Raw genomic sequence first — 26,400 nt, 5'->3', positions numbered from 1 at the left:
CTGGACAAGTAGCAAACCTGTTGGAATTCAAAGGCAGAATTCCCACCAGCTTCTTAAGGGCCAAGCTTTAGGTGGTGATCCACTGACTGAAAATCACCCAGTTTTTACTCAAGCAAAATTCTTGGTCGCACCAACATAATTGTTACCCGAGTGGAGGCTCAGGGAGGGTCTTGGTGAATCCTTCGCGCGCTAATGCTGCGTGCAGAGCCCATCTGTGAGAGGCCCGGGCAAGACAGGAGCAATAGTTCTCTTCCATCTTCGTCCCTAGGAAGGGTTCAACTAAGTCAGAGACAGGATGAGCGCTATCTAAAATTTGATTAAAGGAAAAAAAAAAAAAAAAAAAATATCCAAGGCGTCCCACAATGAAGCTCTTGCTAGTGCTTGTACTTCTTCACCCCCTTCAGCTTCCCCCCTTGGCTCGCCCAGCGCCACGCTCTCATCGCCTGTTCACCAGGAATCCACGTCCTGAGCAGCCTCGACTGAGCATAATATAAAAGCCATAAATACCAATAAAATAACCACCACCTCGTTTCTTTCTTGTATTCCTACTGCTTTTATAAGACATCTTTGAATTCTGGTAAACACGCTATATTTGCTTGTTTAAGAAAATCTCCAAATGTCAGAGGACCTGCAGGGCTTTTCTCAAAATGAGTTCCAGCTGAGGATTTTCACAAAAACAAAGCTCCGAATGTAAGGGAATCGAGAAGGATTTGGCCCAAAGCAACATTGCACTCGCAATACAAGGCAATGCCTGTGTTTAGTCAGCACTTACAGGCCCCTGACAGATCTCGGACGCGGTACTTCTTTTCGAAGTTAAAATAAAGAATTTTCACAGTCTTTCTGTGAAGGCTGAGGAGGAGCAGCCCGGCCATTTCAGTCCTATCTGTGTCTGGTAAACACCAGGCACAATCCTGTGCCAGGAATATAACTGGTTTTGAACTGGAACTTCATTCTCTGTTTACTGGAAGTCTGTAAAAAAACGCTGTTAAGATGAGTAGGTCAGGAAGGGAGAGCACGCAAAGAAAATCCAGTGTGGATCTTCTAGTAGCAATTTAAAAAAAAAAAAAAGGATGATACTATCATCTCTTTCTCACTTAACTGTAACACCCTTGTTTTATCACTCTTCTGTGAGTGAGCAGGATCTATTCACCCAACTCCCCAGCAAAGCATCATCAGCAACACGCCCTCTGGATTGTGAGATTCGGGGAAAAGGCATCTTTTGTTGGGTTTTTTAACAAAAAGCCATAAAAGCAAGTCCATCAAATAAATCCACGCGTTGTTCAAAGCTTCAGAAAGAGTTAACGCCTCCGTGCGTTACTACCGACTCTTTCCCAGTGTCTTGTGCCCGGTGCCCTGCGGCTTGGCCCGGCTCGTCAGGACTTCGGGGCTCCCGGCACCGGTTCGGAGGGAAAACTGACCTGCGGGCCCTGGACCGGACGCTGCCAGTGCCGGCGCTCACGGGGCCACGCTCGGAGCGCGTCCCTGCAAACGGCTCGGCGCTGCGGGAGGACTCATCCCCCGTGGCTGCCTGGAAGTTAACAGGGAGCTCAGGCTCCTAAATGAAAGCTTTTAAACTTTCAAAAGCAGAGAAACAGTAAGTAGCCTAATTATAAAAACAATGATGTTGCAAGTAAAAAAAATAAAATTATTTTAATACAAATGGATTCAGAGAAATTTCAAGACAAATTATCATCAGTGTTTTAACTTTTATATATTTTGTTAACGAGCAGCATTTACATGTGAACAATTCCGCTGTAATCTCCTGGTGGTTTCTGAGAATACCACAAAGGAAGGATATTATAATGAAATTACAAGTCCAAGTCCCAGTGCAGCCTGCACTTCTCCAGCCAGCCTTGATTGCTTCTAGGGCTTGGGCTTTCCAAGAAGATCGTGAAAAACCATTCAATGTACTCACGAGGAAAAAAGTTAGCTCTTGGCTTTGCCCTTTTTTGCAGGAAGTCGCCCTGTTGCTTCGAGGTATTTATTAATTATTTCTTCTTGAGTGCTGGGCGAACAGGGCTGGTATTTACAGTATTCCATCGTATATTCACCCTTTCCCTGCAGAGTTGGGAAAAAAAAAAAGTCAAAGTGAGGCTGCTGAGCGTGGAATCCTGTTTAGCAGCAGGCCACACCCCAACCTGGGAGGCAGCGCGCAATAATCGTTCACGATGTGGTTCACAAACACCATGTACCGAGGCACGTGCGTGCGATACACACACCCACACAAAGAGGATCCGAGCATCGCGGCTCTGACACCAGACCGCAAGGTTGCCCGTGGTCCCCAGCTCAGCAAGCGTCACAATTCTGCTTAAAAACCGGCAACTGCTCCTGGTGTTAACGAACACCCGTTCGAGTACGCGTGGAATAGCGGCACGTGCGTGTGGCAAGGTGTGGAACGGCAAATTTTATGTAAAACAAACTCACCCGCCTCAAATGCATTCCGTGAGCGTGTAACTACCGGCGTGTGTATTATTAAAAAAGGTCACTTCAGGAACGTGAGCACTGCGGTCAAAAAATCTCTCCTGCTTGCAGACATTTGTAACGTAAGGAGTACAGCTAAGCTTCTCCAGCCTGCGCACTTAACATCTTTACTCATACCTATCGCTTATGACTCTGAATCCCTTCTCTCCTCAAAGTATGAAAGAATTTTTCGGCCGAAAATGACACAGCTAATGATGGCTATGTTAATTAAAAAGCAGTTAAAGTAACAGTAAAAACTCTAAGGTTATTTTCCTATTCCGCATGTGTTTTGATTTTTACCGCTTTTACTGCTGCACACGCTGTGTACATGCTGATGCAAATTAGCACACTTACCTTACAGAAATAAACATGTTCTAGCAAAAACTACTTACCTCTGTGCAAGACCGCAGCTCCATGGCATATCCAAACATATCATTCAGTGGCACCTGAAATCCAAGCACACTGTTCTTGTAAAAACAAGATATTTCTCCATCGACTGTGTGTTATCATCCAATTAATCTCAATTACGATATAAAGAGTCAATCAAATCTGGTGCTCTTTGTAAACAGCACTGATCTAATTATCCATTTTTGTAAAGTACTGCTTATTTCAACAAACTGATGTTCACAGTGTGCTTTCAGCAGGAAACCCCCAAAACCTCAGCATTTGAATGCACCGGACACTGGAGCATCCTGAATTCAGCAATCTGTGTCCCCCAGCAGGAGATCCTAATGTCTGAAATATCTCACGACTGCAGCCCTAAACCCAAGTTAACGGAGCAGGAACGATGCAGCGTGTGGTTTGTCGTTAGCTAAGGTTTTGCTGAGATGATTTCCCCTACCACTGCTGTTAGACCTACACTCCTATATGCCCTAACATGCGAACCAAGATGGTTTTGGAAGGGACGTAAAAGCAGGAACACTGAAGACAAGTCATTTGCATTTACCTGCAGTTATTACAGTAAGTGCAGGTAACAGCTGAGAAGATCTTCCCCCCCGAGCCCTGTGTCCCTGAGCTCCTGCAACGTTTCTCTCACTCTGAGGTAGCACCCCCAGCCCATCTCAAGAAACACGAGTTCTGTTCCTTTCTCCGCCAACCTGGGATTTTAGTAAGTCGGCTTCTCTAGAGCGAGACAAATTTCGAATAGGTTCACTGCCACTGCACCATACACTGCCAGGAGTCGACAATTAACGATGTGCTTATCTGCTGAAAAACTAATGTCACGTTTATCCACTGAAAAACCCAGCTACCAGTTTAGGTGTGTTCGTCAATAAGCAGAACGGTAACAGAGCCGAAAGGCAAGGCAGGAAAAGAGAAGGTGAGGAACCACAAACCTCAGCGTAGAGAGTAAAATAGCCCTCTATGCCATCTTGTCCTGTGATCAGTCCATGACGGCGATTAATTCCAGCTATCACTGCCCCCTGGAATTCAGTGGGTGCCATCACCTCCACTGCCATAATGGGTTCCAGTATACGCACAGTGGCGTTTTCCATAGCTGGAGGAAAAGAAAAATTAACTAAATCATCAAACATCAAGAACGAGCCTGATCTAATTCAAGATACTCCTATGCGTAGCAAGGAAGTGTTTTATGGTTAATGCTAAATGTTTCTTACATCAGTGGGGGAAAACGATAATCGGCTATGTGGAATTCCACCTCCCCTGCCTTTGATTCCCGAGACTGGGAATGGGAGGCACACGGGTTGGTAACGCCTTCTTCTCATACCTGCATAAGGATGAAGCTGTTGGTGTTTCTTTATTCTAGGAAAACAGGATTTCCTTCATACAACTGAAAGAATTATTGTGCCTCACTCAAAATTTCTCTACACTCTTGCGTATATTCTACTCTACAAAAAGCCAAACTTTAAATGTATGGATGGATACACCAGGCAACAAACGAACATACAGAAGGGAGGTCATTAAATTTAGCTCCAACAGTAAAGCAGGACTACGCGTTCAAACGCCTAGCTCTATACCTTGCTTTAGGGCTCCTTCTCCTGCTCTGATGAAAGCGAATTCATTAGAGTCCACCATGTGATGAGCACCATCATCTAGGACGAACCGGACGCCAGATATCCGGTGCCCCGACACCAGACCCTTTTCACATGCTTCTCGGAATCCCTGACGAAATACAACTCAGAGTTAGCAGTCTGTAGACCAAAACAAAGCTTGAAAAAGAATAGCATTAACAACAGGCTGAAAAAGACATTAAACTTAAAAAACAGTAACAAAAAAAGCCCCAAACCTTTCACAATTTTTAATCCCGTATCTACCCAACGGGCCTTCTTGCTTGATAAGATGATGAAAGAACATAGCAGTGGGGAAAAGTTTTAATTCCCAAGCATTTAAAAATTTTGTATGCTCTTTGGCACCTCAGTTTGATACTGACATTTTTTAAAATTAGGCATCATGGAATGAGCAAAGGACAGGAAAAAGAAATATACTCAGGATTTTGCTTTGTGAAGGGACTGTATGAATTAAACCCAAAAGCATACTCCGTGTGGAAAGAACTACTCTAACCACTTGACCAAAGAACAAGATTCTTTTAAGACTGCATGCTTTTTCCAGGATTTGGCAAAAATCTTTACATGTTGCAACACAGAATAATGAAGGAAATATTTTAGGTTGATCCATTATTACACAGATTCAAAGGTCATGGTAGGCACTACTTAAAGTAGTATGTGAGAAATTATATAGAGAGACAGACACAGAGGAAGCCCTCAGAAGAGATGAAAAAGAGTATTTGGCAGGAAATCTAGCTTAATTACAGTTCTCTACTGGCCTCAGAGAAGTCACAAAAAAAGTTACACATTTTGAGGCTGGAGATTAGAATCGTGTGGCCACAATCAAAAGCAGAAGAGGGCCATGAAAAAGCAGATTCAACAGAAGGCGGCATGACTGTAAGAAAGGAAAGTCTACTTTTTGCACAGAGGCGCTGCTATGGAAATAGAGCGAGCACACACCAGCAAAAAAGAAAAAACAAACAGCAGCTTCTAAATTAAGTGGAAAACCTAGGAATGTAAGATATTAAACAAAGCCATACAAACTTGATTTTGCTTCCACTGAAGTAATGGGAAAAGCCTCCTTGCCTGGGGCAAGATGGTCTCAGTAAATGTGGCTGGTATAGCAGGAGAACAAGAATCAGTATTTTTTAGATTATATACACACACAAAACGCTTTGTACCTTTTCAACAGCAGGCACGAATTGTTTTGGAATATTTGTGCCAACGGTTCTGTCTTCAAACTCTAATTTTGTGTAGTCCTCTGGGTCCAAGGGCTCAAGAACACCTATAACTTTGCCATACTGGCCTGCTCCGCCCGTTTGTTTCTTGTGTGTATATTCAAACCTAAGGACAAAGGAATCCCCCCAGAACACCACGTTACTCATTAAACAAACCATGCTCTAACCATGGTCTTCTAAGAAAAAAGTTCCCATTCTGCCTTTTGTTTTATATTCCATTTGGCTGTGTGCAACCAAAGTGGCTAAGTGCCAGGACAGCGGCTGGAACAACAGCTGAGGATATTTAATGCCCAAAGAGGGAGCGTACCGATCCTTCATCTTGCAACCAGGAAGCTGAGGTATCATGATGAGTCAAATCGCTCAAAAAAAAACCAACTGCAAAACCAAGCTGCTTCTCTGTGTGGCAAGCGACGCTAATAAAGCCTGCTTACCTTCAGGCCTGTGCTTTTTATTGACTGAACGGCGAGGTTTTTTTGGTTGTTTTCTGTGGGTGTGTGCAAAGGATTTGATGATACACGTGGATGCCGAACGAGGGGATCACCAAGGGGAAAACTGGTGAATACCAAACAGTTTCGAAGTGAAACTGGAGGGATGGGAGGTCTCTCTGAAGTACCCACCCGCGACAGGGGCGGCGCGACAACCCGCGGCGCGTCCCCGGTGAGAGGCGGGAACCGGGCCGGGCCGCCCCGGCCGCTTCCTGCGGGAGGAGGAAGCGGGTCCCGCCGCCATGGAGCTGCGGGCCAGCCACCCCCCGGCCAGCCGGGCAGCAGCGCTGGCCGCCGGCTACACCCGCTACCGCCGGGGCGGCCCCGGGCGCGGGCTGGCGCTGCGGGCCCTGCGGCGGGCCGGCAGGCAGGTGAGGGCCGGGAGGGAGCGGCTGGCCGGGGCTGTGCGGGGCTGAGGCGGCCGCGGGCAGGCAGCGGGGTCCCCGCTGCTAAAGGGGCGTTTCGCGGCCCGGCTGCCGGCCGGGATGTGTCGCCTGACGGCTGCGGCCGCCCGGCCCCCGCCCCGTGAGCTGCCACGCACCGCGGCGGCGCTGCCGGGAGGAGCCCCGCTCGGCGGCTTGGGCGGGTGGTTACCGGGCTGGTTACCGGCTGCGTGGTTACCTGGCTCCTTACCCAGCTGCTTGGTTACCTGGCTTGTTACCTGGCTGGCTGGTTACATGGCTGGCTGGTTACCTGGCTGCCTGGTTACACGGCTGCCTGGTTACCAGCTGCTTGGTTACACAGCTGGCTGGTTACCTGGCTGGTTGGTTACCCAGCTGGCTGGTTGCCTGGCTGACTGGTTACCCAGCTGGTTACCAGCTGGATGGTTGGTTACCTGGCTGGTTACCAGTTGGTTGGTTTCCTGGCTGGCTGTTTACCTGGTTGGCTGGCTGGTTACCAGCTGGTTGGTTGACTGGCTGGCTGGTTACCCGGCTGGTTACCAGCTGGTTGGTTGCCTGGCTGACAGGTTACCCGGCTGGTTACCGGCTGGCTGGTTACCAGCTGGTTGGTTTCCTGGCTGGCTGTTTATCTGGTTGGCTGGCTGGTTACCAGCTGGTTGGTTGCCTGGCTGATGGGTTACCCGGCTGGTTACCTGGCTGGCTGGTTACCAGTTGGTTGGTTTCCTGGCTGGCTGTTTACCTGGTTGGTTGGCTGGTTACCAGCTGGTTGGTTGCCTGACTGGCTGGTTACCTGGTTAGTTACCAGCTGGTTGGTTATCAGCAGCCCTGCCTGCGGGACTTCACCAAGGCACCCCTCCTGCTGAACCATGCTCAGGAGGAGGATGCTCTTCCCCTGACGACCAGGACAGACTCAACTCTCACCCCAGGGTGAGAACAGGGCTTTTAGCAAAACTAACCCGCTGGCCTAAGTCATTATCCAAAAAAATTTATGATCTGATAGAATTCATAATGAAGTGCAGTATGGACTGGATGTAAGGAACCCAGTTAAGACTCTTACCTCAGTATTTAACCAAGCAGCACATTATTGCACATAATCATACAGGGAGCCCAAATATGACAATTATGTAGCGTATAAGAGCAGGAAGGGGTGAGGGGGTACTCCTCGGACGCTAATCAGGGGTGTATTAAATGAGCGATCTTAACACAGCAGGCAGAAATAAAAGAACATCCCAGCTCTGCATGGGCCCTGCAGAGAACGGCACTGCTGCAGGGTCTTTCACAACTACAGTCTTTTCCACAATGCAAAGCAATTTAACGTTTTACAAAATAAATGTTCTTAATGTTTTCTCTGTTTAGGACATCGAAGATGTTGGGCATAAGTACCATCTGGAATTGGTGTTAGAAGATGTCCTTGACAAAGTGAGTTCAGATTTATTAATACATTCTGGGGGCAGAAGCTGGCACTGCTGACGTGCAATAAAAAGCCACCGCTTTATGCTGCTGATTAAAGCTGAGGCCAGTGGATGCAGCAGTTAATAAGACTTGGTATCATGTTTCAGATGTTTCTATATTGCAAATCAGGCAAAAAAAAAGGCTTAATTTTACCAAAAGGGAACGTTCATTTCTTACCCCATAAAAGCCCTGAATGTCTGGTACATCCCACTGTGACACAAGAAAACGCTTGAGGGATGACAAGCACATTTTAGTGTCACTCAATTTCAAATTGAAGTTATTTGAACCCATTACTCCAACTGAATAGCACAGGTGACATCCTGCGCCACAAACATTGCCCTTTCTATCACTGCAGGAAAAAAACCTACCCTTTTAGTATATTCACAGAAATACCATTAATGTAACTTTATCTTAAATAATCACAAATCTCTATGGGCTAGTCTTAGAGAAAACGGCAACTATGTAACGAAAAAAAAAAATTTAGATGTGCAAATTACTAATATTATACGTGTATCTAATCAAATATTAATACACATAATTAACTCTGTAACAGGACAGTACTGTTAACTGCACTGCTGAGGTTCTTTATCATCTGGGCAACAAAAACATTGCTCCAGATGTGCAATTCACACTTGAAGGAGAACTTAAGAACACAGATGAAGCAGATAACATATTCTACAATCGAATCAAGAGCCTGGAAAAAGAGCTTGTGGCAGAAAACATACCAGGTACAAAGAAGGGGTTTGGGCGAGAAGGAAGTTTTTGAGACCATGTCCTCCATGGCCAGAAGCTCAACTGGTGGTGGTCCATGACCCTTATGGGAACCCCTCCTACAGAAGCCAGGACCGAGGGGGATGAGGCCATTAGCCCTACTCTGAACACGCGCCGCTTCGCTTTCTCTTACTCAGGGTGGTGCATCAATCACACCACCACTCGCACCTAGTCACCCTCTCTGAAATCCAGAGCCGACTCATGATTTGTGTGGGACTGTTCTTGAAAAGCTCCTGCTGCTGTTACCTCTCTCTTTACCAGCGTCCTGCTCACTGCTGTGCCCATCCTTGGCGTAGTACATACATCAGCCACCCCAGCTGTACTACCAGGGTCTGCTCTTACTTTAGAGCAACCCCTGCCTTGAAGACCTTATAGAATATACATTAGGAGTCAGAAGTGGGAGGAAAACACGGTGTTGATGTAACAGCTCTTCCAAGATTATATGGAAGATCTGTGACACAGCAAGGAATGTAAGGGAGTGGCTTGGGCACCAAACCCGACTATTAGGTGGTAAGGTTCTGTTAATGGCTGCAACTGCATGAATCTTGCTTTGTGTATATTCATTTTGTTTGCCAGACAGCCACGGCAACGTGTCCCCAGAAATGGAGCCCATCCACCTGCTAGCGTGGGCCGCCTCCGGCTACGTGATATGGCAGAACTCAACTGAAAACACTGCGTTCCAACTTGCCCAAATTAAACATGTGAAGCAAGTGGTAAGTTACCATCAGTGCCCTGCAATAAAAGTAGTATTTAAGAGCTAAGTGGCTGTGCAGGTACTGGACTACAGCTGAAGCAAAGTTCTTGAGCAAGAAACCTCAACTGCGTGTGAACTTCTTGGTCCAGTTCGTTTTTAAGCCAGTGTTTGCTTTTTGTTCCACCTGCCCCTTTCCTCTAGCAAACCCTGAAGGCTTTCACTGATGGCTGGAGTGTTTATTTCAATCCCAACTTCTCTCCATAAATTTTATTTATAGAAGCTGTGTCTTCTTGGAGAGAGCAGTATTACATGCTTATTTAGTTAAGAAAACTAACTCCTCCACTTGGAGGTCATCACATTGATTACAATTTTCTATTACTTTCCTGCCTTTTATCTGTAGCGTAGGCCCAGCTGACAGTATTTTTGCATCGGCATAACCTGCACTGGAATACTGTCCTTCTTCTCTTGGTCCACACCATGATCTAGCAATCAGTCACAGTAACACTGCCTGACACCTCTGTGATAGCTATGTCTAGACAAATAGCAATGGGCTCCATCCCAAATACAATAAAACACAATCTACACTGCTTCTGTTTGCAGTATTGAGGTCTCCATCCATTTGCTACTTCACCTCAAAATGCTAATCAAGAAAGAAAATAATGTAATTCCACTCTCATTATTAGTTTTTTTTACTTTATTCTCCCCAAACTTAGTTTTACTAATTTTAATTATTATTCTTTGTTGGGGGGAAGGGTGGGAGAAAACCTAAAATTAATTTTTAGTCGAGCTCTTAGATTTATATTAGCATGATGAACATCAATTAAGTCCATGATAAGAAAACTGAATTCAGGAAGATGTGTCACAAGACAGAAAGGCAACAGAATACTTCAGGACAAAATATTTTCTATTTTCATTTCCTTCTGAGTGGTTACAAGTAATGTGTTTATCTTTAGCAGATCTGGATCTGCCCTAAACTAAGAAATAAAAATGACTGTCAAATCTCACTATAGCTATTCAAATTAATCGGGTTATTAGCTGCCACCATCAACAGGGCTTGCAGACTTCTTGCTTGGAACAGGCTTAACTGATAAAGCAACTTGCTTTCAGAAAAGTTATCAAAGTAAAGCTTCTGGGTTTATTTTTAAATTAATAGAATTCTATAGATTTTTCTAGTTCTTCTCTGTTTGGAGAAAATATACTGGGAGTTAAGAATAACTCTTAAAGGGATGGTCAGCTTTAAATTGAAGGAAATTTAGCAGGTAAGCTAGGATAAAGAAGCAGGATTTTGTATTTAGAAAACCCAATATATCAGGAATCTCCAGAACAGACTTTCAGAGCACGTATGTTTTGCCACTCAGAATAGCCAGTGAATTCCCATGAAGTTCCGCAGAGAAAGAAAAGGCAGGAACTCGTTCTGGGAGCACGATTTGTTAACGTTTTGCTCCCTCTGATGGCTATCTGAAAGCAATTCACAGATGCTGCAGGGCCACGCACAAGCAAGATTTTAAAACCCTCTTTAACACACCAGATGAATTTAAGGATAAGGTGAACAGAAGACTATTAAACTAAACCAGCTGTCATCTCTCTTCAGTAATTCTATTTTTTTTCTTTTTGCTGAGGAACAGGAATGTGAAGAGTATGTTCCAAAGGCCAGCGGGCATTCTGTCGCTCACATAATCACTGATAACTTGTTATCCACGCTAAGGCCTCCTAGTTCCCTCCAAGTCTTAACCTACTGACAATTTTATTTCCAGTTATTGGAGCTAAACTGACACTTTATGGAATCAGGTGTTGCCTTCCCAAATGAGTTCCTGAGATGTATCTAGCTTCTTTAAGGGAGGAATTGGCATGGTTTGAAGTTTCAGTCTCTCAAATGTAATTTTGGAGTTCACAGAAATGCAAACCAGTATATTTTTGTTTTGTTATAGTGACTAAGCTCCATCTGCTTTATTTGTCAACATGAGCTGCCAGTTTTGTCTGAAATATATCAGAGTTTTTATGCTAACTAAAGAGAACTGAGTCACGACTTTTAAGGTGGAGGAAGCCCCAAACTGAGGCCTTTTCATCTTGTCTTTCCAGAAAAGGAGTGATGAATACCTTGAATTTGACTACATGATTCTACTTCACGAAATGCTGACGCAGGTAAAATCTTATTTCTAAAAAAGCTCTTTTTTGTTGTTTTGTTTTAAAACTGCCAGCTGTGTAACCTCCAACTCAGACAGGCAGATCTGGGGCCATCACAGATCTGATGCTTGCAGGCCAGTTAGCAAACCGGGCGAGGTTAGGGCAGCGATCGCCCCTGTGTCTCAGCATTATCTGCTTCTGCCCCTACGCAGGCAGGAGACAGCAGGTCTCCAACTTGTGTCAACAGACAGTCATTTTCAGCTATTTCTGGGCCCTTCTCGGGAATGGCAGAGGTTCAACATTCACAGCTCTCTCCTCCTGGGAGATACAGCTGCCAAACTGGCCAGGGATAAAGGGAAGAAGCAGCTGGCAGCATCCTGGACTGCTGCGCTGCATTCCAGCTGGAGCTGCAGAGCGCTTCTACGCTAGAGGACAGTGTGGTGGACCGCTACACAGAGGCATCGCCTACCCCAGCAGCTCACAGAAGCAAGCAGCAGAAACTTTGATTCCCAAAACAGTATTTATATTCTATGCTATTTGCCAGCATAATTTTGCAACCCGAGCAAGTGTCTTCATTTTTCATAGAAAAATGCATATCATTTGAAAGATAATTCCTCAATTGTGCAACCTCCTGTGGTAAATCATCCACCAGTAACTCTAGCTCCACTCCTTCCTACCCTACTGCACTCTCAGCTATGTTGGGGTATGTGAGGTGTTTTTAGTTCCTAAGTTTTCTATGAAGAGAAATTCCTGAGAAGTAGCAGCTAACTAACTGAAGAACAAAAGCACAGGTTCCTCATTGTGCTCTCTTTGGTGAAGGGCAGGTGTACCAAAATACCACCGGCACTAACAGTAAGAGGGGTAATCCAACATAGACATGCTTGAGCTGCAAAACTTGCCTAGATGAAAGCAAAACGTGGCTGCAGCAGCACTGAAGCACAACACAGGCTGAAAAAAAAGCTCATAGAACTTCAGATATTTGGCCAGGTCACAGAACCGTGTGTTACAGCGCTTCCCCCGCGCCGTCACTGGTGCCTGATCAACCTGCTTGCGATCAGCCCAGGTGCGGCTGTAATACAGCAGTCAATTCCCATTCAGTATTCAAAGAAAATACCTTCTCACTCTACAGTTTTATTTTCTACCCCCAGGAGATCATTCCCTGGCAAATGACAGTCCTCTGGCACCCACAGCATGGTGTTCAGGTGACGCAGGACAGCCGTCAGCCAAAACATGCATCGGAGTAACAGACCACCTGATACCGCCATGGGAGAAGCTCAAATGCTACAAGAAGCATTTGAAGGGAGGGCAGATAAGTTGATGAGGGTGGATACGCAATCGAGACACGAGAAAAAAGCCCTTCCTCAATTAAACATTGTGCTATCACCTGACAATCCAAAAGGCACTTTCTCCGCTACATAATCAAATTCTGCATCAAAATAGATTTTAAAAACTTCTGGTACCAGAAAGAATACTTACGGCACAGGTGCAGAGATGTTCTCCCTAAAGGCAACTTTGGGCTTTCCCATGGTGCAAGGGCAACCATATTCTCTTTCCATTCGCTGCAGAAAAAAAAGCAGAATGAAATACAGGGTTGCTCCATTGGAACAATACTTTGGAAATTACTTTATTTACAGATCTTTCTGTAATGAGAAACTTAATCAGGGTTAACCAATTTTTTTGGTTTGAGGTTGGATTGATTTTCAGGGTCTTGGTGGGGCTTTTTTTGTGGATTTTTTGTTTGATTGTTTTTTTGTTTTAGTTTTTAAATGTTATGAATTATTCACTGTCATTCTGCAGTCATCCTTGTTTAGGGGCTACAGCAAGGAAAGGGAACAGCATTAATTATTTTATTCAAGTTTAAGTTTTTCAAGACAAAAAACATCTTTTCTTCATTCTGTTAACATTCCAGATAGATCTATTGTGTTAGACTAAAATATAGACTTGAAAGACACAAATAAATCACTGTAAGTAACTATTTCCTCCAGTCTGCATCATCTCTTATTAAGGAATGACACATCTGAAAACACAGAAACAGAATATTTCTCTTTCCTGTAGGAAATGGCTAACGGTAAAATTCACGACAAGCAAATGCAGCTAAATGAAAGTGTAGTGCTTAATACAACATTTTTTCATGGATATGAACCAAAAAGTAAAAATATTCCAGGCAGAAGTTTAATTTAAATAGATTACAAGCCTTCAATGGGACCACTGGACAGAAAGAATCTTCAAAAGTTGACTAAGAAGTTAAACTCTTCCCTAAGCAGCTAGTGCTGGTCCCGGTAATGTCACAGTGCTTTCTGCTGGGGAAATCTCAAAATTGTTGTCACACGATGACCTTGATTTACACAAAAGCAAGTGGAGTTATGCACCTCCAAACGTCCTATAAACTTGAGGTGCTCTTAGGCACCAAATTACAAAATGGGGGATAAAGGCTGGCATCAGTTAGCCCATCTGCAGATTTTGGTCTCAGCCAGAAAGGAAGGAAAATTCTTGGCTGGGAAACAGTCAAAAGGAGAGCCCACAGAATCCACTTTCCACATTACCTGGGCATAGATTTCCAAGTGCAGTTCCCCCATGCCTGAAACAATGGTCTCTTTGCTCTCATTATCAAAATGGATTCTAAAAGTAGGATCTTCCCTTGTAAAGCGGCTCAGGCCTTTTGAAAATTTATCAAAGTCATTCTGAAAAACAATTACACACACAAGAAAATATTATCTCAACATCCAGAAGTCACACAATAAAAAAGGCCTCAAATTCTCCTATCAGCTGCTTAGAACACTTCTGGCCTCACGAGGTTACTCTCAAACACAGCCATACATTTATTGCTGTATTTATCCCCCCAAAAGTACTTCAAGTCCATGTTTACCCAGGTCACAGACATGCATCTTCTTTATGGCTAAGTGATACCATCTAACACAGTCACAGGCTGAGCTAGCTGAATGACAGCTTCTTAAGTACTCTGGACGGAATGTTTAAAAACACAGCTCACTTTAGTCTGTGGTTCCATATTTAACTGCTAACCTCCATAAAATTATAAAAGCAGCAGAGAAAAGGTTGTCAGAAAAAGCAAGACAGAAAAGCAGTCAGAAGAAGGTTGATTCATAGGCTCCTACCTTGTTGGAAGGCTTCATAGCTACTGAAACAACAGGATCAGGGATGTGAATTGATTCCTGCAATGACCATAAAGGAAGAGATCATACGATTGAGTTCCACTACACCTGGTGATGTAATTTCTCCAGAAACATTCAGTCACAAGATCTCAGGGTTACAAACAGGGATGACTGTTTTACTTATCTGGCTTGTATCTAACATTATAGCATAATAAAACTATGCAACTCTCCTGAGGATTACTACAAGGCTATAACGTAATGCACGCTGTACTGCCAGCCCCAGTGTTGCCAACACTCTTTCCTAGATGCGAGTTGATCTCTGGATTTCACAACAGTTAGAAGACTCTGTTTCCTATTAGATTTTGTAAACGTATGTATAAATAAAACTTATCATTTAAATACATAGCTTAATATTTTTCAGTAACAGCATCCACTTCTAACAGCCCAGAACAGTTGGCTAACACTGAATTAATGTATTTGATGCCAAGTGTAGTAAACAGGTGTGTATCTCTCCTGCACATATCATACTTCTAGATATTCAGGCTCCTTCAGGTATAACAAATAATCAGCAAAAATATTTGTGGTTGCATATACATCAAAAAAATATTTAAACTGAACAGATGATTACAAACTTTTACACCAAAATCCCAGTAAATTCCAATGCATGAGGCACACAGATGAGCAGGTGTACTCACCATGGAAATGTCAGTGTTCGTTTTATCAGTGAACGTATCGCCACTAGCACAATCAACTCCAAACAGCGCACATATGTCTCCTGCATAAACTTCATTTACATCCTTAAGAAAGAAAAAGTTGACTATTTAGGTAACACTGGAAGATACGTTACAAACCACACCTGGTTTTAAGAAGATATCGAAATACCGTGTTTAAAAGCTTGAAGTTAAGCTCCTTTGAAAATTCCAGCTTTGATAAAATGCTCTGTGAATCTTCTCTCTCTTTATTCAAAGCACGAAAAGGAGACCTCAGCTTGGATGCTAACTTATTCTAGTTTAAGGATGTGAAGCAAACAACATGCTGTTTCTGGCAATCCCAATCCAGCTGTAGAGTTCAGGAAACTTAAACAGGAAAGGGTAGTATTTGCAGCAGTTTGAGAATTAATCTTTGGTTTAAGAATTGTATTCAGTGATCACATGCAAGAAAACTTTTGTGTATTTTGCTAATCCTATTTCCCCTCTCCCAGAAGTATGGAATATGGGGATAATACCACAGAGCTGGCTTGCTTTAGCTATCGCCTCAAAGATATTTTATAATGCTTCTTGGGCAAAAAGTCTTCCACTTCAGTGGAAATAATACACTAGAGATCATTCCAGTTTCTTTCCAGATCATTCCAGTAGAGCCCTTCAGTGCTACAGGCAAGTATGAACTAACAACAGCAGAAATTTGACGTATCACATTGTTTAGAGATAGATGAAGAACGAGAAGCTTGTTTAGTAGGAGTGGCTCAAAAGGCAACCTGTGCAGACTGCACCTCTCACACTCACCTCCATGTTGTCTGAATGCATACGCACAAGTCTTTGTACACGCACTTTCTTCCCAGTCCTAGTGTTATAGATATAATCAGATTTCTTCAGCATCCCCTGATAAACTCGAATATAGGTTAACTGCCCAAAACGGCCAGCCTGGAATGAAAATTCATTAAAACTCAGATATAATAATTCTGAGAGTCAAGATCACTACTATTCAAAGCATCATCTGCACTGACTGACTAAACCTTTCTGAATTCACACACCAGACATGCAACTGAAACTTTTTTTCGTGTAGTCTCAGCTTTCACTTGACTCTGGAATGGAACTTGGCACCTCCTGGCCATTTTCTTTACTTCACCAATCTCACCACTTCTAAATCCTCCCAACGGAGGCATACATTAATTAGCAATTTGGCCAGCCTCTTTTCATATGAAAATCTGAATTGCTACTCTCTAGGTAGCAAACAACTTGTTTGGTTAAAACTGTTTACTTTTTCCTCTCCGACTCTCTTGTGTTCCATTGTTTTCAGCTTAAAACCAGGATTTTTCTCTGAAAGTATTTGAAATAAGCCCATAAACCCCGCAAATGTTCAGGTTTTAACTAAGAAAACCATGAAGTATTTGAGGTACATAACCTGTTTTAAAATTTCCAAATTGGCAGTGTTTGATACACCTGTGGATTTTATGGTTGAAACCAGGGTTTTTTTTTGTTTTTTTTTTTTTGTTTTTTTTTTAAAGTTAAATTTTAATTGAATTTAAACATACACTGATTTTAAAATTTGTGCTACACAACTTCTGGTAGTACCATCTGTTTAACTATATGTTTTCTACTAAAATCACAAATAATGAATCTGGATGCCTTCCCTTCTCCTTCAGGGTTAACACAATGCGAGTACAACTGCTCCACAGAGGTCAGGTAACTGGTAGCGTGGGCAACTTTACCATATACACAGTGACCAAGTAAAAAAGCCTTCACATGCACAAATAGATACACTGAAAACACAAAGCTTTAAATGCGTGCTTTTCCCCCAAAACGACAGGCATTTCCCAGACATCAACGACAAGTCACCAATAGCACAGTGCAAGCAGGACTTGTGTACACTAACAACTCTTGCAGGAATTGCCCTGCTTCTCTACTGGTTTTGATGCATTAAAAAGAAAACAGTAATGGCTTACCTCCAGTTTAAAAGCAAGGCCTATAAAAGGCTGGGAATCGTCTCGAGCAGAGTTCAGCAGGAACTTGTTTTTGTCCTCAGAATCCCTTAAAAACAGGGATGGAGAGGGAATTTATGTGAAGAAACAAACATGGCAGCCTCCTCTAAGCATCAGCCCAACCTCAGAAAGTCCCAAGGGCCTTCAGTTTCACAGGTTTATAACAGACTTAAAGATGCTCACATATGTAACACCTACAGGCTCACAAAATACCTTGGAGAAACTGCAGCAGATCCCAAAAAGGGGGTGAAAACTATGACCAATATCACTACAACTATTTTGCCATGACAGCAATTAATCATACAGTCAGACACCACCCGTGAGCATGTCCAGTTTTAGAGTGAAGAAGGAGACATTGTAGTAACTCAGACAATGAGAAGTTTGAGTCTATCCTAGCATGCAGACCTTAGAGGCAGCGAGAGGCACAGCAGCAGTGAGGACCTGAAGGGTCAGGTAACAGCTGGGAGAAAAAGTCATAAAGTATATTTATTAGCATAATTTCTATTTAGCTATCATTATATTGTCTGAGCAACTCAAACATATTAAAAGAGACCTGATGGCCACCCCTAAGCCAGGACTGGAATGTTAAGGACTATTTACTGGCTGTAATGTTGGGTTTCATGCTTAACTGTGAAGGCACCCCTACTTCAACAAACACATCCAAAGAATAAAATAGCTTACACATTTCAGATGTGCTCTCTCCTCTACTGTAGGCATGATTTTAAGGGTTGCCATTAATTTCTAAAGAGCTATCTCATCAGATGATCATTTTTCAAACTTACCATTTAATGTGTGTTAAAAATACCAGCATAAACAATAACAGTCAAATGAGAGATCAGCTTTCTTCGTTTTGGAAGTTTATGCAAAATTATGGCAACATAATTTAATACAAATGGTAAATGGTCATATATTTTGTTAGTTATGTTTCCTGCTCCATATTACACTGCTTTGAAACCTGATTCCAAGACCACTCCATATGCTCATTAACCTACTTACCCCTGGTTTAGAATAGCATAGTTCTCAACCTCTGAAGGATTGGGGAGGTATTCCAGGACGGCATCCAGCAATGGCTGTACTCCTTTGTTCTTTAAAGCACTTCCCACAAGTACTGGGGTAAAGGACTTCTTCAGTGTTGCTCTTCTGATTGCAAGCTGAAAAATATCAGTGTATTATTCTCCTCCTGCAACAACTTCAGGAGTCTGATGCAGTACCAACCCAAGAGCAGTCTAGATTCTCTCTTCACTGGTCACCCCTACTCCTGGAGTAGCCGCTGCCACACAGTCTCCTGTACAACTCCCTACACAAGAGCTTCCCATAAAACTTGCTCACCAGAATTCTACAGAAGTGTGAGATTTTCTTCCCCCTCATCTTTAATTCAACTTAAAAATTAAAATGCCTAAGATAAATGTAATGATAACCCCAAAATACTCAAAGAAAGCGTCTTGATTCTCTGCTGGTAAATTCAGGATTCTTCATTTCCATTTTAGATGTCTCATTCCCCCTATTTAGTTACACTGGGAAACAACAGATACTTAAATTTGTTAAAGTAAGATGAGATGCTTCAGTAACCTTATGGAAAACTTTTCTGAAAGAGGAAATTAGGTAGGGAAAGGATATTTGGCTAAGTTCCATGCTCAATGAATCATCATTTTTTGATGAAGAACATTTTAAAAGCACAACAGAAGAATCTATTCCCATTCATCTACAAACCTGCTGAAGCTGCACCAACTGTCCTGGGACTCCTTCCAGGACATCCTAGCAAACTGAGCAAGATAAACTAACTGCACAGTAACCTCATGCTTACCCAGCACCTTTCGCCCAAGCATCACACGACGTTGCAAAACATAACTGAGCACCAACTACTTCTGTAACAGTGATCGTAGCCACCTTCCATAAAGGTGGACAGAAGGTATCTGGCCCCTTCCCCACCCTGCAATTAATTACTGGAGCCAAGATTGCCACCTCAGTCCCACCTCTCCCTGCCACTAGAGGATGCCATCTCCCTACACTTACTGAGGCCCTCACTCCAACCCAAAGCAGCTCCACTCTGATAAGCTAAAAGAAATTAATTCTCCTTGATAGAGCAAGATAGTTAACCACATCATCTTATCTGGGAGTTATTTAAAGTACCCGAAGACAGACTGTTAAGCTATCTTCATAATTAGCAGAGAGAGCAGTAGCTCCTTAAACTTGTTGATGTAATGACTTCACAACAATAATGCAAGGAAAAAATCCTACATCAACAATTCTGCTCATCTAGCCTCAGTCTGTTCTCATATACCAGCGCTCTGGAAATGCAGCTGTGCTGATGCTGGGCGTTTTTATTTGGCCACATATTTTCAAATGAAGCAACATGATTGCAACTTATCCTCATCAACAATTACCTTGGGGAAAAAAGTAATTTTATCTTCACATAAAGATTATTGTCACTGAGTGCCCCACTGAGTACCTGGGGCACATCAGTTTCTTGAGTGTAGCATTATGGACAGCAGCAAATTAGGTGATGTTTAAGCAGCTGATCTTCCGCAAACATCAGATGCTACGACTGTGGCATCCAGGAGTGATACTTAGCAGCATTTCCACAAAAAGGTATTTTCAGTGGAAACTTGGCTGCTGGCCACTGAAAGAAAATCCATCTTCAGGGACATATTAGTACAAATTAACCTGCATCTGCAATACTATAGCCATTAGAGCTGTAATTAATTGGCTTTCACAAGTGGGAAGCATGGACATGCTGAATAGACAAATTTATCTTGGTAACAGATTTCCCTCCCAGCAGGAGCTATCAAAAATAGCTTCCTGCAAAAAATCTCTCTTACACCTCTTACAGCAATACAGTGTATTCACATCAGTACCGTCCCCTCTGCCAGGTGAAGCACAGATCCTCACAGGCCTCTAAAATTGCTATTACATTTCTATCCTTATCAAAGTGAGAAGGGCTGCTTTGTAACAGGAATAGCTCAGCCTTCATAAAATAAAATTTAATTACTAAAATAACTAAATGCCTGGTTATGAATAAGAGATACACCTGCTTGGTACATCCAAAAAAAAACCCTTGTGCTTTTATGTCTCAAGCCAAGCTGGGATATGCAGATTCCTTCATACTCTTCCTAGAGACTTCAATCACTGGTAAATCACCCATACAGCCAAAACAATTTAAAAAAAAAAAAAAACACCTCCAAACCCAAGTTCTGTAACAAAGCTAAAAGCAATCAAACTGTAGGGGCCATGAAGATTCAAATGAATAAATTTTAAGGGGACTTGCAACACCCATCAGCTTTGAGGGACTGCCAGTCCTCTATATCGCACCAGAGTGAGCAACTTCCAGGAAAGCAAGCACCGCAAAGCCTAACAGGGAAAGGACTACCCACGGAGGCAAGCAGGCACTGCTAACGGGCCAAACACTTGGAAGGGGACTTAAATATCAAAGCTATGTTTAAAGTAACAACCTCAGTGATCACAGCTGACTTGAACTCAGCTGGCCTAGCAGGCTCCACACAAATAGCTCCTGTTTATAACATTTCTGTCTCAGTTCGGCTTGCCTGCTTCAGCTACCAACTGAAGCACCCAGCTTCAGGCAGAGAAAAGGAAAGGAGGTAGTGAGTGCCATGGCAGGCAGGCTCCAGGCCCCAGGGAGACTCTGCAGCACCACCGCTCAAAAACAAGCTGTTCCAGCTCCAACAGCAGCTCTCTTCCAAAAAGCAGTCTGCCTGCAAGGCTTCTCTCACTGCAGCCGGCTCTGCAGACCTCACTTTTTTATTTAAGCACACTAAGCAACTGGTTCCCTGTAGCAGTTTAAAATCTCTGACTAATTAATAACTATTAACAGCAGGCATTATAAGATTATGGCTCAAGTTAACTTCCAACACTAGCAAGAGGTGGTGGCAAACAGCAAGGTGCATCACACAGATCCTTGCACTGCATGTGCATTAAGGGCAAAACCCAACCACGCCGCCCTCAGTGCCGTTCCCTCGCACTCAGGTCTGCCAGGACACAAAGCCCAGCAGCCTGCTGTGTGTCAACAGCCACAGGCCATCGGCTTGAGTTACACACCCACCCCCCTGGGCTGTGTGGCAAATGCAAACCTCTCTACGGGTCACTGGCCTCAGATCACCCTCAGGGCACAGCAGATGCAGGTCCACGTGCAGCACAGCCTCTCGTATGCTCACACTAGGACAGCCAGGCTTCTGCACCTGTCCAGACTAAAGCTAACACCACAGTAACTCAAGAGGCATCAACGACAAACCTTAAAGGGACTGCCATCCCACGTAACAACCCGCTAGGGTATGTGTAGGCTGCCAAGCCTGACATAAAACAGTCTAAAAGAAGGAACAGAAGTTAGCCTGCTGTCCAGCCCCCACAGAACCGCACAAGCGGATCTCATCCTGGAGCAACCAGTGACAGGACCTATAAAACACTGTACAACTGCAGCTGATCTTCCCAGGCCTGCCCATCACCTTTTCTTATGTGGGCATGTGCTTGAGGAAAATGGTGATACCAAACTGTCAGGAGAACAAGTAATTTTCAGTCAACAGCCACCCGATTATTTCTGCGAGCATCCTTTTATGTTAGCATGTTTGCTACTTGATATCTGAAGTATTTAATAAAATAAATCATGTATCAATTTTCCCCCCTCTTTCAAGAAATGCAATTTTTTTTTTTTTTAAAAAACTGTATTTTGACCTGGATTCCTTTCCTCTGGAGTCTCCAAGTCAAGTCATTCCAGTTCCCTTCTAGTGTATTGCTCTTTTCACTTCAGATGTAATCACTGCAAACACCGAACAAGGCAGGATTTCCTACGCATTTACAGCATTTCAACAACTGACTTGCTGTGGGACATGAAGCAAGTCACAGCCTTCAAGCTGTAACATGGGCAAGGCAACAGAAGGACAAAAATGACTAGAGATACCTTTGAGCCATTTGCTGGTTCCTAAAGGGCACACACAAACTCAGACTTTCTAATGCAAACCAAAAAAACAAATTTGCAACAGGCCCTCAACTGGGAATGAAGTGGGAGTCCACCTGTGGGAGGTGACACTCATACAAGAGAACTCAAGCAAACAAAATTTCTTCAAGCCTTCAAGGAATTTTTTACTGGGGGGAGGGGGAGGATAGTGACACAAAAGAGCAAGGTTAGTGCTACAGGAAGAACCACCACAATAAAGTTACCTTTAAGTCAGCAGCTGTAGGAATCTTTTCTTCCAAAAACAGCTCCCCAAGTTGATCATCCGAGTTAGCAACACATTCAATCAATTCCCGACGTCTCTCTGCAGCCTCGGCTCTAAACTCAGCTGGAATTTCGTCATACCGAAGAGTCTCGCTACACATACATAACCAACATAACCACTCTAAAGGAACACCACATGAATCTACCTTTCAATAATTAATCATCGGGACAACCAGTCTGACCAAGAATTCACCATTGACGTGGATATTGAAGAGAAATCACGTAAGTATCAATGTGTTATCTTTGATGCTTTAGCAGGAGTTTCTTCTCACCCCTGGCAGGAGTTTGTAAGGATGCAGAATATCAACAGCCTCGCCCCCACCTTATCTCCACTCCAGTAAACTCATGCCAAGCATGCACTATCAGCTCCCATTATGAAGCAAGTCTCCTGTTTCTCAGGGTGGCAAGCGTGGCTACCACCCGTTCACACTACTGCAGTTAGCAAACAACTCATATTGCAGCTACCCATCGCTAAACCTGACCCTGCAGCATCATTCTGCTGTAACCTGGACAGCTGACAGGTGATACCTCAGCCCCAGCACAAGCCACATGCCTAACTTTCCAAATAGGAGGCTTTTTCACCTCCGAAGAGAAACTAAAGGTAGTTCCTCATACAAAGACTAGATCCAGCTAAGTAACATGCAAGTTTCAAAACTTACCCAAGTTCACCATCAAAATATATAGCTTTTTCCTCAATAAGATCTATAACTCCTTTAAAGTTTCCCTCCAGGCCAATTGGAATCTGAACAAAAGCTGCGTTGTGTTTTAACTTGGATCTGAAAGAGTGAGCAAATATAAATTAGTTCAAGAAAAAAGTCTTTTCTATATATATGTGCTCCAGATGGTCTTTGAACAACACCCCACTCCTAAAAGATCACTATGTTTTGTTCTTTGGACAGTGCCAAAAATCTATCAATATTGATGAAAACCACCTAGCTGCATTTTAACCTGAGTGACCGCCAGCCCTCTATATCCCAAGAGACATAGTGAGTGACTTCCATGGGAAAGAAGGCAGTGCAAACTGGTTTCAGATTAATTACTTGATGAGGGGAGTTGCTTCTTCCTTGATGCATATTAATGCATTGATCTGTGAGATACAATTAGGCACAGAAAGACCGCAAGTAAGGAGAAAGCAGGACTTCTGGTACCCAAACTAGAAACTGTCCAACCCTGGGTTATCTCCCTGCTGTAAGCTACAGCACATTTGCTACCAGAATGTAGTAAAAATGAAAAGGCTGTTTTCAAAGTGGCTCCAAATGTAGTTCCATCAACAAAATAAGTATCAGAACTCTAACTCTCAGTCACTGCAAGCTTGGACTGACACTAACATTTCTTTTTCTTGAGAAAATGAAGACTTGTTATAGGTCAGATATATACCTTAACTTCAGGTCAGGTATTATCCTCCAAAACTGGGACTACAGACCCCAGAAGAGAACACATTTCAATATTCTTAATATTAACCTCCTATGTAAATAGTACAGAATTATTTTACAAAACATTTTAAATGATAAATACCTCAATTGTTGTACTGCTCTGGTTGGACTAGAGCCCAATCTGTCCAGTTTATTGATGAATGTTAAAAATGGCACACTGTAACGTTTCATTTGCCTGTTCACAGTCATTGTCTGGCACTGAACTCCTCCAACAGCACAGAGAACCAGAATAGCTCCATCAAGAACTCTCAAAGATCTCTCCACTTCAATTGTGAAGTCCACATGTCCTGAATAACAAAAAATCCCTGTTATTCATAGTTGACAACAGGTAATGAGAAACTGTTCTCTTGTACATGCAGAAAAGAACAGTCAACAGAATCAGTCTGCAGCTATACAGAAGGAGCCACATTAGCTCAACTTGAGCAACTAACAAACACAAAGACAACACCATGTTCTTTGTATACGTTAAGAAACAGCAACCTTAACGTGTTCAGAACTGTCGTTACCTGGTGTGTCTATGATGTTGATGTTGGTGTCTTTCCACATGGTGTATGTTGCTGCAGACTGAATTGTGATTCCACGCTGTCGTTCTAGCTCCATCGAATCCATGACTGCTCCAACTCCATCCTTACCTTTCACCTTAGGGGAAAAAAAAAGAAAAAAAAAAAAGGAAAAAAAAAACCCACACACACACAAAAAAAAAACACATCACAAAACAAAACAAAACACAAAAACCCCAACACGTTAGTCCAAGGGAGTTTACTATGAATTTTGCATGTGCAGGAGTGATGCTTTATATACCTTGCATCATCTTTCATGAAGTGAAGAGAAGCAGACATGGGAGAATTGCTTAGAATTCTTGAACTACAAATGAGTTTGATGATTTTTTTTTTTTTTGCAGTTGCACCTACAACTTTAATGTATTTTGCTCTCCTCAGGAAAGGTTATCAGAAATGTGGGAAATTAGGGTTCACTGCGAATTTAACAAGAGAACATATCTGAAGCTAAAAATTACATCTCAATGTTCTCTGCTTCTCACAGTCATCTTTAACTACATCACAAGAAACATGTATCTTCCATTGTATATTTACCAGGGAGATGGTAAGGGAGCAGTAAGTCTCAAAATAAGATCTGAAGTGCTTTGAAAGAGGAAAAACGTTGCAGCAGAGGAAGGATTACTTTCTATCCCCTTGCCTTCCACTTATTTTTAAAGGGGTAGCGGGGAAACCAGCAGATTTTTAAGACTCCTTCCCCAGCTTGGCCAGAAGAGCCTCTCACTGGGCCCCCCAAGCATAGCTCCCTCACCCCATGCACTACACTGTGCAGACAAACAAGTCACAGCAGTGTCGCAACAGCACCCAGCACGCTCAGCCCCCAGGGAGCAGCTCTGTGCCAGAGTTCTCTGAAAACCGACCTCATGCATTTGTGCTATCCTGCCTGTATAGAAGAGGATGCGCTCCGTTAACGTCGTCTTCCCCGAGTCGATGTGGGCTGAGATCCCAATGTTGCGGATCCTCTCATTGGGAAAGACTCCTGAAGAACAGTGCCTGCTGAAGTTCAGGAGAAACTGAAAGAGAAGATGGCTGTTTTAGCTAGGAGCAGATCAAACACAGCTCGCTGTGCAAATAAATTTCCAGTCAATCCGCTTTTCTATGGCAAATGGGTCACTGCTAGCAAAACTCCTGTTCCAAGAACCCACAGGGTCACCTCAGAGCTCTGCGCTGCACTCAAAGAAAGCAGGCTAAACCCTCTCCTCTAAGTCCAGTTTTGCCAGTCCCGCCTTTCAAAACCCGGCCGTTACTTTCCTAACCCACCGTTTTGACTGCAGTGGATCTGACCGAGTGGCCGCAGCTTTTCCTGCAGCTGATGTGGTGCTTTAGGACGGGTCCGTTCCCTCCTTCCCGCCATCCCCTCAGCTCCCCTCCCCGCCACCATCCCCTTCCCCTCAGCTCCTCTCTCTCCTGCTATCCCCTCTCCCTCAGCTCCCCTCCCTCCCGCCATCCCCTTTCCCCTCAGCCCCACTCCGCCTCGCTAACGAGGGATGCCGGCGCGGCCCCCACAGACAACCCGACATCTTGCGTCCCGCTCTCAGTTCGCCCCCACAGCCCGCGGGAAGGCTCGGCCCTCCCGCGCATCGCCGAGCCCCTCGGTGCCGCCCGCGTCGTCCCCCCCCCACCTTCCCTCGTCACGAAATGGCGGCGGGCGGTACCTGCCGCTGGCGGAGGCGGCCCCGGGCCAGGCCGGCCGGCAGCGCCCGCAGCATGGCTCCCTCCTGACGCCGCCGCTTCCGGGGCGCCGCGCATGCGC

The 26,400-nt window shown here is 43.8% G+C and overlaps 2 protein-coding genes across 4 annotated transcripts; one reads left to right on the top strand and one right to left on the bottom strand.

Annotated features, from left to right (window-relative positions):
- Positions 1 to 1,692: 1,692 nt before the first annotated feature.
- GFM1 (G elongation factor mitochondrial 1) lies at positions 1,693 to 26,382 on the bottom strand. 3 transcript variants are annotated; one of them, XM_042793651.1, is made up of 18 exons: positions 26,303 to 26,382; positions 25,508 to 25,660; positions 24,600 to 24,732; positions 24,176 to 24,380; positions 23,320 to 23,436; positions 22,603 to 22,753; positions 18,430 to 18,584; positions 17,398 to 17,482; positions 16,238 to 16,375; positions 15,431 to 15,532; positions 14,739 to 14,795; positions 14,169 to 14,306; positions 13,102 to 13,184; positions 5,642 to 5,804; positions 4,434 to 4,578; positions 3,795 to 3,955; positions 2,853 to 2,906; positions 1,693 to 2,058 (listed from the first exon to the last, which is right to left on the bottom strand). In XM_042793651.1, the coding sequence occupies exons 1-18, from the start codon at positions 26,354 to 26,356 to the stop codon at positions 1,927 to 1,929; spliced, it is 2,226 nt and encodes a 741-aa protein (XP_042649585.1). In that variant the 5' UTR covers positions 26,357 to 26,382; the 3' UTR covers positions 1,693 to 1,926. The 3 variants fall into 3 exon arrangements, with proteins under 3 accessions (XP_042649585.1, XP_042649587.1, XP_042649583.1); XM_042793653.1 differs by lacking the exon at positions 26,303 to 26,382 and adding an exon at positions 26,161 to 26,247; XM_042793649.1 differs by lacking the exon at positions 26,303 to 26,382 and adding an exon at positions 26,130 to 26,214.
- On the top strand, positions 5,849 to 13,609 carry LXN (latexin). The gene is made up of 6 exons (XM_042793910.1): positions 5,849 to 6,554; positions 7,941 to 8,003; positions 8,590 to 8,764; positions 9,384 to 9,520; positions 11,581 to 11,643; positions 12,774 to 13,609. Exons 1-6 carry the CDS (start codon positions 6,426 to 6,428, stop codon positions 12,867 to 12,869), a joined length of 663 nt encoding a protein of 220 aa, XP_042649844.1. The 5' UTR covers positions 5,849 to 6,425; the 3' UTR covers positions 12,870 to 13,609.
- Positions 26,383 to 26,400: the final 18 nt, after the last annotated feature.

The sequence above is a fragment of the Tyto alba genome, unplaced genomic scaffold (assembly GCF_018691265.1).
Source record: "Tyto alba isolate M040663 unplaced genomic scaffold, T.alba_DEE_v4.0 Super-Scaffold_10, whole genome shotgun sequence".
Taxonomy (NCBI): domain Eukaryota; kingdom Metazoa; phylum Chordata; class Aves; order Strigiformes; family Tytonidae; genus Tyto; species Tyto alba.
The sequence above is the reverse complement of the archived record's forward strand: the minus strand, read 5'-3'. Positions and strand labels throughout refer to the sequence as shown.

Excerpts from the sequence above, each read along its gene's own strand:
- LXN (XM_042793910.1), top strand. The coding sequence starts at position 6,426 with ATGGAGCTGCGGGCCAGCCACCCCCCGGCCAGCCGGGCAGCAGCGCTG. Across the intron at positions 6,555-7,940 it reads TGCGGCGGGCCGGCAGGCAG|GACATCGAAGATGTTGGGCA; the intron begins GTGAGGGCCGGG and ends TTCTCTGTTTAG. Across the intron at positions 9,521-11,580 it reads TTAAACATGTGAAGCAAGTG|AAAAGGAGTGATGAATACCT; the intron begins GTAAGTTACCAT and ends TTGTCTTTCCAG.
- GFM1 (XM_042793651.1), bottom strand. The coding sequence starts at position 26,356 with ATGCTGCGGGCGCTGCCGGCCGGCCTGGCCCGGGGCCGCCTCCGCCAG. Across the intron at positions 25,661-26,302 it reads GCCGCCTCCGCCAGCGGCAG|TTTCTCCTGAACTTCAGCAG; the intron begins GTACCGCCCGCC and ends CTTCTCTTTCAG. Across the intron at positions 24,381-24,599 it reads CAACATCATAGACACACCAG|GACATGTGGACTTCACAATT; the intron begins GTAACGACAGTT and ends TTTGTTATTCAG.